Source organism: Carassius auratus, chromosome 27 (genome assembly GCF_003368295.1).
Source record: "Carassius auratus strain Wakin chromosome 27, ASM336829v1, whole genome shotgun sequence".
NCBI classification, from domain to species: domain Eukaryota; kingdom Metazoa; phylum Chordata; class Actinopteri; order Cypriniformes; family Cyprinidae; genus Carassius; species Carassius auratus.
Genome location: NC_039269.1, coordinates 23,203,295 through 23,215,575, shown reverse-complemented (window position 1 = coordinate 23,215,575; position 12,281 = coordinate 23,203,295). Strand labels below are relative to the sequence as shown.

At 37.9% G+C, this 12,281-nt stretch overlaps 1 protein-coding gene across 2 annotated transcripts; it reads left to right on the top strand.

The window, feature by feature from the left end:
- Positions 1-714: 714 nt before the first annotated feature.
- On the top strand, positions 715-12,162 carry LOC113045963 (ankyrin repeat domain-containing protein 33B-like). 2 transcript variants are annotated; one of them, XM_026206762.1, is made up of 5 exons: positions 715-1,752; positions 1,912-2,353; positions 9,284-9,413; positions 10,481-10,621; positions 10,753-12,162. In XM_026206762.1, the coding sequence occupies exons 2-5, from the start codon at positions 1,916-1,918 to the stop codon at positions 11,568-11,570; spliced, it is 1,527 nt and encodes a 508-aa protein (XP_026062547.1). In that variant the 5' UTR covers positions 715-1,752; positions 1,912-1,915; the 3' UTR covers positions 11,571-12,162. The 2 variants fall into 2 exon arrangements, with proteins under 2 accessions (XP_026062547.1, XP_026062546.1); XM_026206761.1 differs by having other exon boundaries at positions 716-2,353.
- Positions 12,163-12,281: the final 119 nt, after the last annotated feature.

Below are 12,281 nucleotides of genomic sequence, written 5' to 3'. Positions count from 1 at the left end.
TGTTACAAAGGACTTTTAAAGCATGTTTGATGTATCACAATAATAAGTTTAGGAACATCTGACTTTATAAGATTATTCATACAGCTAATAAACCTCTTGGATGTTTCTGGTACGAAAACAACAAAATGTAGAAAAAGCTACTAATGGCTCATTTCATTTAGAACATGCATTTAGAACGGGACAATTTTTGTAAGCATGTAGAATAATAGCATCAGCCTTACCAAGAATGTGATCTCCACGGAATTTCTTGTCATACTGTATATGTTGTTGGTAAGATATACAGTTCATTTGTATTCCTACCAAATTTCTTTTTAGACTGTAAAATAAAAGTGTTTTTGTAAACACAAGCTCTAGTGAGCAGTATATAATCGGGATGCTCAATCAAAGTGCATGACCTTCAGCCTTAATGTTTATTGTGTGTTAGACACATAATCTCTCAGTGTCCGGTTGTGTAATAGATGTGTCATGTCTGAGCTACACAATGACCTGGCTTTAGTAGGCCACAATATGAAGTTGTACAGGTCTTATGAATCTGTTTTGTTACTGTTAACTAAAACTATTCAAATGCTTTTCATTAATTAATATATAAATATTGGATGAAGAATGTAATTAGAAATGTTGCCTTGGCAAATAACAGAAATGAGTACTAAAATTACTAAGACTAAAACTGAAATGACAAAAGCAAAAAAAATTACTAAAGCAAACTAAAATAGTTAATTCAAAATATTAATGAATACTAAAATATTTTTTTTTTATGTGAAATGTAAATTGTTTGCAAATTACATTACATTTTGTAAATTATTTCTCAATGATATAACTCAAATGATCCTATTGCCTTTTGTGAAAAACTGGCAGGATAAGCCAGCAGATCATTTTTTTCATGGATAATTTGGCCAAAACAGCCTTTAGGATGTGCTGTTTCTGATGTTCTGTGTCCAGAAATATCAGTACAAAACAGGCCTTTATACATCATCCCTACACCACATATGATTGTAGCTAGAAAGCAGCAGTCTTAGTGCTGCCTAAAAAATTGAAAGTGACAGTCTGTGTAAGAATGTTTGTTATCGTTTTTTTAGGCACACAAATGAGAGAACGGCTTATCCACAGCAGCATGTTATTTCTGCTGCATCCAATTAACCTTCCACTAATCCAGTGGCTTGTGGAGCCAGCAGTGGATCGTGGTCAAATACAGGCTATCAAAGTGTGGAAAGTTACTCTAGATGTGCATGAGAGTATCAAAGTCGGCTAAAATATAGAACTGATAAGAGTAATAGTGGTACACAGCACTACAAATTGGATACAAAAGTCCTAAGTGTACTAAACAGGCATCAGCTGTGTTGAGTGCTGTTATGCTCATTCTTGGATGCAAATTTGTGTTGCATCAGTTGGGAAATATACTGCATTGATTCCTCAGACAGTAAGATTACTGTTCAGCACATGTAACTGTGAAAGGCGAGGGAGGAGTGGAGAGAGAGAGAGACAGAAAGAGACTAAGGGGATTAGGAGGCTTCTCTCGAAACAGTGCCCATGCCAGTCAGAGCATTTTCCGATGGAAGTCCTTCATCTTCACTTTGAACTGTTGGTGAATTCTCTAACAAGAGACAGATTGGATCACAGAACAAGTCAAGTGAAGAAAAAATGGGATAGTTAGTGTTAAAAAATGATGGTTGGGCATGTATATGATAATCAGAAACCAAGGCTGGACTTAAGTACAACCGGTTCTTGAAGAGCAGAAGATATGAAATCTAAAAGGTGCCTCTAAAAGATCTTTAACTTCTGGTTCCAGTGTTTTTTTTCATGTCATACTATTACTTGCATCAGGAACTGGTTTTTAGTATTACCATTCACTATGTGACAGTCTCATTCTGGATCTGACACGGTTTTTGCTTTTGTGTTCCACCTGTTGGATAGTTAAATGGTGCTAATAACTGAGAATGGTGTACTTCTGGTCAAAGATCACCAATGCGGCACCGGCCACAACCGAGCGAGAGACTGGAACAATGAGGAGTCCTCCATACAGAGCACCACTTTCGTGGAGCCGACAGAGGACTCTTATTATGCAGATGATGAAGACCACCATCCTTATGATGATGATGATGACGACGACGACGTCTACCAAGAATTTGAGGAGCTGGACTTTTCAGAACTACCAGACACCAAGAGCATTGTGTCTGAAGATTCCTTCTACCCACCTGATGATTCCCTCAACTTTGAAACATGTCAGGATCCTGAGAGCCCCGAGCCAATCAGCTTCTTTAAAGCATGCTGCTCTAACAACGCCATCATCGTCAAAATCATGATTAGACAAGGTGTGACGGAGGAGGAGGTGCGAGAGACGGACAAAAATAACAGAGTAAGTATTGCTGTGGTTGTGAAATTAATATTTTCTGTGCCACCAAACTTAAATGTAAAAATGATTCTTTTCAAACAGGTTTCCCAAACCCTGCCTTTAGTCAGACAAACAGAAAGTCCCGCCCCCAAACTCAAATCACTGGTTGAATCCATGCTGTTAGTCAGGATATGCAAAAACACAGCCTCACTGTTGAAAGTCAAGCTCTACAGCTACAAATGGCTTACTTTCATCTCTCTACATATTAGGCTGAGATAAGTGTATTTTAATCTGTATGATCTTTTATTTGCAAGAGTATTGACAGGTTAAAACACCAGTTGTTACTGAATATCAAGGCTCACATCTGACTCATAGACAGCTCTGAATATATTTAAGCGGTCTTAAAAGATAAAAATATCTAGCGAATCTGTCTTTGGTTTAGCACCACAGGTAGAAATATTATTAGTCATAAGAATTCAACTGCAGGAATGTACTCATGCAGTGTGGGAAAATCTCTATCATTACCATTGCTTTGAGTTTTCTGAATATTGGAACAATGAACATTATAATTTCCAGAATCTATTCATTCAAACTTTGTGTTTAAAGAGTAGATTCTTGACTAGCAAAAGGCCCTTCTCTACCCTCAGCTATGAGAAGCTTACAATTATGACAGTGTTGGTGATAACAGTGTCATGTTTATGCAAGGCTATTATCATATCAAAGAGTCTTTAAGCATGCATGATCCACGCAGTGCTCCTCAGGGAATGAGCTCATGCGCTGATGCTGTCTCCTTCCTCCATAAATATCGACATTGTGCTGAAGTGAGGCTGAGACTTTCATCCGTACATACATATGACATTAAAAGCACAGTCTATAGAAATCTGGCTTGGGTGGCAACTCTTAGCAAATCATGTGCCTTCTTGACACATGGTGGAATTGTGTTGAGTCTATAAATATTGGATTGCAGGGACCTTTTCATTGACATGACACCCACCACATAGTCAATATGCAAATGGAATGGTCTTTAAGTCCAGGAGTTTACAAACTGTTATTTTAGGAAGAGGATCCCTCTCAAGGGAATCATCACATTCAGTGGCATCAAAAAGTTTGAAACCCCTGTACAGATAAAGTAATATTAAATCAAATAAATGGATAAATAAAATAACATGCAAAAAAAAAAAAAAAAAAGTTTTCTTGGTAAATGCATGATATAAGTTGAATTACTAAAATTAAAATATAATTGAAATATATATGAATTAAAACTAAATAAAATAAAACATTCAATGTAGCATAAAACTACTAAAAGTAAAATGAAAAAAAAAAAAAAACCCTATAAAAATAGAAGCTAATTCAATATATTAATAAATTAAATATATAAAATACAGCTAAGACAACACTAATAGGGCTAAATTGGATTATTATACGTATTCTCAAAGATTCAAAGGTTTTCTAAGTCAAATCTTTGTCTTGACTTCATGTCCAGTCGTGATGATCTCTTAGCCAGCTAAGCCCTGAACAGATTTTATTTTTGACAAAAGTTAAAACACATCCTCTGTTTAAAAGAAAAAAAAATGGACAAACAAATCATAAATGTAATGTTATCCACATCAAGTTCAGAAACTCACCACACAAACTTCAAAACATCAATGATAAAACAACCACTTTTTTACTTCCCTTCTAAAAAATACTATCAACCTGCATCTCTTGAATACCCCCAGGTATTCTAACAGAGCTTGCATATGCTAACATATGCTAACAGAGCTAGCATATAAAAAAATATTTCCCCCCATTTCACTAAAAGGATATATATCATTACTACCTGCCCTTGTAAAATAACAGTGAACCTCTCTTACAAATACATAATATTCCAACAGATACTTTGGAACCATTTTCTTTAATATCTTAAACACCATCATCAGTTTAAAAAAGTTTTTCAAATTTTAAAAAACTTATTTTCCTATTTTCCTTTCTTCAGTTCATCTCAAATGCATCAGTGGATGTACTTCCAAAATAACCCTACACAACTTCTTTTGAGCAGTCTGCAATTTATTTTTTAATTTCTTTGAAATACAGCTATAACGAAAAACTGCAGCATAATCAAAGTGTGACTGCACTAATGCACCAGCCAACATTTGTAAAGTTTCAGTATCTAAGAAAGCTGCCTGTCTTGCTAAACATTTTATTCAATTACAAATGAATGAGGCCATTTTTATATCATTAATATATAATTAAAAAAGTAAAGGACCTAATGCACTCTGTTGCGGAACCCCATATGAAATGGTCAACCAAATGGGATGGACAGGTCAGACAGAAGGGGGTTGACATTGCAGTCCAAGCAGATCATAATCAAGTCTGAGCTTTCAAAAGGCTCTCAAAGATGACAAAATACTGCCTAGACAGGGAATTTTTTTCCTGCATGCCATAGAAATGCAGAATTTATAATGTGAGCGTAATTTCACTCAAACAAGTCTTGCTGTAGGCCATAAAAGCCTAAATTTAAATCCACCAAAAAATTGTTACGCCAAATTATATGCGAGAATTGAGATGACTTCCTTGCTCAATGAATCATTTGAACTGAAATTGAATTGACTACCACTAAACGGGTCTGTCTTGCTGAAAATAGAGCTGTAATAAATGAATCGTCACCTACTGCCCCCCTCTTTTGTGCATCCACAGTCACTGAGACAATGTCGGTATTGAAAAAGATAGTTTACCATACATTGCTGCCTGGTACAAGCATTGAATAGGTTAATAAACATCTTATTTAACTATTCATTATTTTTGAAAGAAGCTCTATCTAGGACTGTATGCTTGGTCTATGACTCAGACTGTGCAGTATCAATGTTCAATGTTCTGAACGCGAACAGAAACAACACATGCATAGAAACAAATGGTTACTCACAGAGAGACAGAAAAACACTTGTTTTCCTCAGAGTACTATGTGGCAGTAAAAGACATGTAGTCGTCTTTTAAGATTCTACGACCCATTTGCATGTAAATGTCTCCTAACTAACTCAAGCCCTGATCATTTGTTTAATACAAATCTTATTCTACAGCCATTAGCGCAGGGGAAATGATATGTGCTGCACAGTTAAACAGCACCATTAAGTGCTAATATTTAATGATCCTGTTTATCAGTCTCGGGAATGATCAACCTGTTTGCAGCGCTGATAATTAAAACAGAAAAATGGAAGGTTTTTGGTCGAGGATTCCTGCCGTCTGTGGGATGCACATCCAGTTTTAGATTTCACCTTGAAGTTTGTATTCACCTTCACTGTTGAACTCCTGTTGATCTCAGGAGGGGGAGCTTTAGGAGGTTAGAGAGGCTTTCCTTTACAATCATCTTACGACAGCGTGACATTTCGCTTCCCTGTCAGACTGTGTTGTGTAATCTTATATGATCCCTATGAAGTATCACTGGGATCCACTACTGGGAGAAATTGCTATGTCTCATACAGTACTGGCTATGGCCTGCAGTAACCCTTAAAACTGATCTAGAGACAGACAATGCGTCCTAAATTGTGTATTAAAAAAAAAAAAACTCCCTTAGCTGCACATCGATTGCATTATAGCAATAATCATATTCAGTTTCTTGATATTCTGGGGTTAAGAACCATAAATGCCAGCAGAGAAGCGCTCTGAGCCCAGAGGGAACTCCATACTAAATCTTAGCTAATAGTCTTTATGGGGCTTACCATCTGCCTGTAGTGCTCTATAATCACTCACAATCTGGAGACACACAAGAATATCAAACTGTTCTGTACTACTAAAGTAATGCCTCTGACCTCATACATTTGTTTTTATTTTCCCGTGACCCTCACTCATCTGTGCATTTAAGATTTGCTGAATTGTTTTGTGATTTTACACATGGTACTACACTCAGAGAGTGTACACTCAACAGATATTGTTGACAGAGGTGTTCCGGAAGTAAAAATCACATTTATTTTCTCCAAATGCGGACTGATTTTTAACAATAACTTAAATAACTTTGAAGACACACCTTCTGGGAGCTACAATGTTGTTTAATTGAAATCATCAGCCTTTAATATTAACTTTTTTTTTTCTCTCTTTTTTTTTAATGATCATGTTTAATAGTGGAATTCCTGGTGAAAACAGAGTCATGGCCAAAAGTTTTGGCAGTGACATCAATTTTGTATTTTGCAAAGTTTACTGCTTCAGTATTTGCAGATTACTTTTCCACCTTAAAAGTATACTGAAAACGATAAGCATATCATAAGTTTTTAAAAGCATTTATTGGCAAAAAAAAATATGAGTCAATATTTACAGTGTTAAAGGTGCTGTAGGGAACCTTTCTAAAAAAAATATTTTTTACATATTTATTAAACCTGTCATTATGTCCTGACAGTAGAATATGAGACAGATAATCTGTGAAAAAATCAAGCTCCTCTGGCTCCTCCCAGTGGTCCTATTGCCATTTGCAGAAACTCCATCTCTCCCGGTAAAAATTAACCAATCAGAGCTGCGTAACTGTGTTTGTGTTCAAATTGTAGAAAAATGTATATAATAAGCGAGTACACCATGAATCCATTTTCCAAACCGTGTTTTTGGCTTGTCCTGAATCACTAGGGTGCACCTATAATAAGTGTTTATATTTGGACTATTTTAGATTGCTTCAGGGGTACCGTGGCGGAGTAACCCAGTACCTTTGTGATTCTTCATAGACATAAACAGAGAGAAGTAGTTCCGGCTACGATGTTCTTCCGCAAGACGCAAGTAGTTCTGTTTATTAACCGCTAGAGCATCAAAAGTTCCCTACCGCAGCTTTAACCCTTGTTTTTCATGACCTCTGCAATTTGTTCTGGCATGCTGGATATTAGCTTCTGGGCCAAATCCTGACTGATGGCGATAAATTCTTGCCTTATTAATTCTCAGAGTTGATCACAACTTGTAGGTTTCTGCTTGTCCACTCGCTTTTTGAGGACTGACCACAGGTTCTCTTTGGTATTGAGATTCGGGGAGTTGCCTGGCCACCAATCCAAAATTTTAATGTAATGATCTTCGAGACATTTCTTTATCACTCTTTCTTTGTGACATGGTGCTCCATCATGCTGGAAAATGCTCTGATCTTCCAACCCCAAATTGCATCACAAAGCGTTTTTGGGCAGAATTATGAGAGAGCCCACTCACTTGGTTGAAAAGCAACCCAACACATGGAGGGTCTCTGGATGCTAGACTGTTGGCACATCACAGGAATCATGGTAGCGTTCACCTTTTCTCTGATGAAGGGAGCTTCATCAGAGAAAATAACTTTGCACCAGTCTTCTGCTGTCCAATCCTTGTAATTCCTGCAGAATTTCATTTTATACTTGACGTTTTTCTTTGAGAGAAGTGGCTTCTTTACTGCCCTTCTTGACACCAGACCTTTGTGCAAAGTCTTGGCCTCACTGTGCATGCAGATGCTCTCACACCAACCTGCTGCCATTCCTGAGCAAGCTCTGCAATGCTGGAGACACCATTCATCAGGAGGAGATGGTCATGGCGCTTGCTGGACACTCTGGGACGTCCTGAAGACTTCTTCTCTGCAGCTGAGCCTCTCTCTTTGTAGTTCTTGATGATCCGGTCAAAAGTGCAATACTCTTTGTAATAATTTCCTTGCATGTGAGGCAATTTTGATGCAAAGTGATGATGGCTGCACGTGTTTCTTTGGATGTAACAATTGCTAACAAAAACAAAATGACTTCTTCCCTCCTTTTATAGCAATCAGTCTGCTCTTACAATCGAATTAGTATGATAGTGATTAACCTGACTAGTACTCATTCACACTTTCACATGTGCTGCTGATCTGATTAGTCAATTAATGTTAGCTGGTCATTTTATGTCTTGATCTAAACACTGTGAATTTTTTGTTGTTGTTGTTGTTGTGAAAAGTTATTTTTTTGGCCAATGAAGATTTAAGCAATTATTTAAAATGCATCTGATCTCACTACACAATAATCTAGAAACAATATGAAAACACCACATCAGCTTAAGCAGCAAACATCTGTCACTGCCAACACTTTCGGCCATGACTGTACATAATCCAGCATCCTGCACCAATCAGAGAAATGAAACAAGCTAATTAATAACCAAATGAGCTCTGTAGTCCCTGCCCACTCCCATTAATCACTGCAAATTATATTTTGCAGTCACTATATTTTGCAATAATCTTAAAACTTTTAAACGATTACCTTTTAAAACCCCTATGGGAAAACATGGTCATGCTTTAGTTTAGAGACAAATTTTCCCTATTAACTAACTATTGACTAAAACTTTTGCCTCAATAAACTCCTGCTTATTAATAGTTAGTAAGGTGGTTGTAAAATTTAGGAATGGTGTAAGATTCAGAGATCTAAAATATAGTTATGCAGAAGGTGGCAATAATATGTGCTTTATAAGAAAAAAAAAAAAAAAAAAAACCAAATATGCAGACATGCTAATAAGCAACCAGGTAATAGTTAGAATTTGTTCCTGAAGTGCTACCAAAAATACTTTTATGAACCAAACGCTACTGAAAACATGGGGAGGCACTTTTGCATGCTTTGCTTTTTGCATGCTAGCCTATAACATTTTATTTGGAAATGCATTTGTTTTATGAAAATGTTGTATTTAGAATGTCTCACTTCATCTGTAATACCCGTAGAAATATGCAGTAGTCACAGTAATACTGACTGATCTAACTATAGGCTCCACTTTTCCAGTCTAAATATGCTTCTGCATTTACTCTGAAGATCATGATATCATCGACCTCATAAATAAGCCCACTCAACCTCTCCTGTCCTCAGAGTCCCTCCAGAGATTGATGTGGAAACTCATCCTCCAACAATCCCTGTCCTTAAATGAACTGCTCTATAGGAGGGTTCAATCGCTTCAATGTCTCTGCAGTTTGCACGTTCAACACTTTCTTCAGTAGTAATGACTGTTGAGATGACTCATATTTTTCCTCTCCACTTACAGACGGGTCTGATAGTGGCGTGTTACCAGGGCTACGTGGATGTGGTCATTGCCCTCTCTCATTGTCCATATGTGGATGTGAACTGGCAGGATAATGAGGGGAATACGGCTCTCATGACTGCTGCACAAGCAGGTAAGAGAAAAAAAAGAAGGCATAAACTTACAATCAGCAACTCCCAGTAGATCCCCTGGGCCTTCATTTGGCTGTTCTATGTAACAAGAGCCAATATTTTATCCTTTATCATACTCAGGGTTAAAGTTGTGATGAATCAGAAGTAGCAACAAATCTTCTCTTCGGAATTGGGGCAAATAGCCAAGTGAAAAAGGTATTGTTTAAAAAGGACAAAAATTAGGATGAGATCTTGATTCAGATAGGAGGCATATATGAATGCAAGCTTGCAGTCATTTATAAGAATGGGACTAAATGATTGGAGAAGTCCAGAAGCGGAAGATCCAGTTATGGCATTTTGATGAAAAATAATGAGGTATAAAAAGAAAAGAAACATACATTATGCATAGATTAACCATTCTAAATGAATGGATGCATCCCCCCCCCACACTCAAAAAAAGAATGAAAGACACTAAAAAAGGTTCATGCAAATTCCCTAACAAGCCTTAGAATTGTGGCATTAACTTTGAGACCACGATTTGATTCTCAAGGAATGCTTGAACTCATAGGTCTCATTTAGCCTACAGTGTATTGGTCGTGATGCCCAATTCTGATTTTTTTGCCTAATAGCTATGTTAGCTTTTTTTTTTACCATTGGTTTACACATTCTTTCCATTGTGACCCATATCCGATTCATGTGTTTACACTAGCCATACCATCCGAAACATCGCCATGCTCAAAGAACAATATGACATCATTAAACCGCAGAGAAGTACCAAATTGTTGCAGTTTTAATGACGTACAGAATGCAATGCCTCAGAAAATCATACATACATAAACATATCTGATTTATCTCTGATTTATTTCCACATATGTATGAGGCCTGAAACCAATCTCGAAATATCCAATTGCATGCATTTTTTTTCCTGTTTACATGGTCATAAAACACATCCGATCGGTGTCACATAACAGTATGAGCAAAAAATCGGAATTGGGTCACATTAAACTGACAGTATGAACATAGCCAAAATGTTGCTTTGTGTAAGTGTCTGCCAAATTGTAAATGTATTCTATGTCCTTTTGAATTATAGGTCACAGTACGATTACCAATTACCTGCTGAACTACTTTCCCGGGCTTGACACTGAGCGCAGGAACTGCCATGGCTTCACTGCGATGATGAAAGCAGCCATGCAGGGTCGAGCCGAATGCGTACGCTCTCTCATGATGACAGGTACAGTATCTATCATCAGCTGAAAAATTCATATGGGTTCCTAATTTAATTAATGCCTATGTAATAATCCATTTTGTTCCTTCATGTGGGCATTCATTTTCCCTCATTGTCTGATGTTTTTCGTTATGCAGGAGGAGACATTGAAGCAAGGGACTTTGGCCGTAAGCTGACACCACAGGAATGGGCCCTGTTCACGGGCCGTTATGAGACCGCCAGATTGATGGCCCGACTGATGGAACAGCCATGTGCCGAACAGTTCTGTGACTCTTACCACATGGAGTGGCCTATGCTAAGCGAACTGGTAGCTCGTTCAAAGCAGCCCAAATCCTGCTGGAGAAAGTTCTCTGAGTGCGTCTGTAACTTGTTTTCCATCAACATGAAGACTAACCCTGTGGACGAAGGTGCCATGGACTACACGGTGCGCATGACTACAGCGCTGGCCAGTCCATTCATAGCCACTGCCTGCCACACTGTGTGTCCGGGCAGCCCTCCGTGTGTGGGAAAACGTCGCCCTGCTGTCCAGGACATCATCCGTAAACAGCGTTTGGCTGAGCTGAAGAACCTGGGGCCCGAGCGCCTCAACAACTATAAGCGGCTCTTCCAGAACTCCAGGGTGCTGCTGGTGCCGAAGAAGCAGGAGCGGCGCGCCAGTCTGCAGCCGCAGTTACTCCAAACTGTTGCGATGGCCTCCACCATGGCCCTGCGGAGAAGCAGCCTCCTGCCACTTCATATGATGCGCAGGAGCAGCGTGCGTCCTGGGATGGTGGTTCCTAAAGTCATGCTGTGCAAAGCACCTCATTCCACATACACCCCGGAGCCGCCACCGTCCAGAATTTCAAAAGACTTATCGCACCTACAGATCCCTAAATGGAAGTACAAAGCTCTGAAGGAGGAGAAGAGAGCGGAACGCATGGATAGGTTAAGACTGCCAGTTGGGAGGAAAAAGTGATGTGGCTTTTGATGCCAAAGTGTTTTTAAGGATTTTTTTCTACTGTGAAGGCTTATTGTTAGTGTGAGAGTCATACACTACCCTTTTAGACTGGTATGGACTATAAAATTTGGATTTTTACAATATTTGCTCTTATTGATACATTTATTAAGGCATAATGATTCTAATTCATAGTAACGGATAACAAATTTAATAGCTTTTCTGGTTCATTATCTTGAGGCAATTCATACTTGAAAGTTTAAGAATACTAATTTCTGTTTTTCATATTGCTCTCAAGACTGAATTTTAGAAAGGGAGTGTTATATAAAAAAGCTGCTAAAACATTAAACAGCATTGAAGGAATAGCCTACTATATCTGCTCTCGACATGTTCTCTTCTATTACCTCTATTTATCTCTTTGAAAGTTATTAATACAGTATTGAGTCTGCATTACAAAACATCAATTGTTTTGTTGACTTTCTAAGATATTCACACAGAAACTATTTCCTGTAAACGGATCAGTACTATGTAAAGAACTAAAATAAGAATTTGCAGAAACACTATTAGCGAAAAACAGTTATGAATGCGATAATAAAGTAAAAACAATGTAACAAAAATTACCTGTTTGTGTATCAGAAAACTGTTCTGTACAGCTTTAGTAACTGGAATCCATTTGTTTCGTGTCTTAAACAAATGTGGCGCGCATGCGCAAACGACGCTCTGATCCACCCA

What these genes read in the sequence shown, in the direction of transcription:
- LOC113045963 (XM_026206762.1), top strand. Translation starts at nt 1,916, where the DNA reads ATGGTGCTAATAACTGAGAATGGTGTACTTCTGGTCAAAGATCACCAA. An exon ending in AGACGGACAAAAATAACAGA is followed by an intron (nt 2,354 to 9,283) that starts GTAAGTATTGCT and finishes CTCCACTTACAG; the next exon opens with ACGGGTCTGATAGTGGCGTG. An exon ending in CATGACTGCTGCACAAGCAG is followed by an intron (nt 9,414 to 10,480) that starts GTAAGAGAAAAA and finishes TTTGAATTATAG; the next exon opens with GTCACAGTACGATTACCAAT.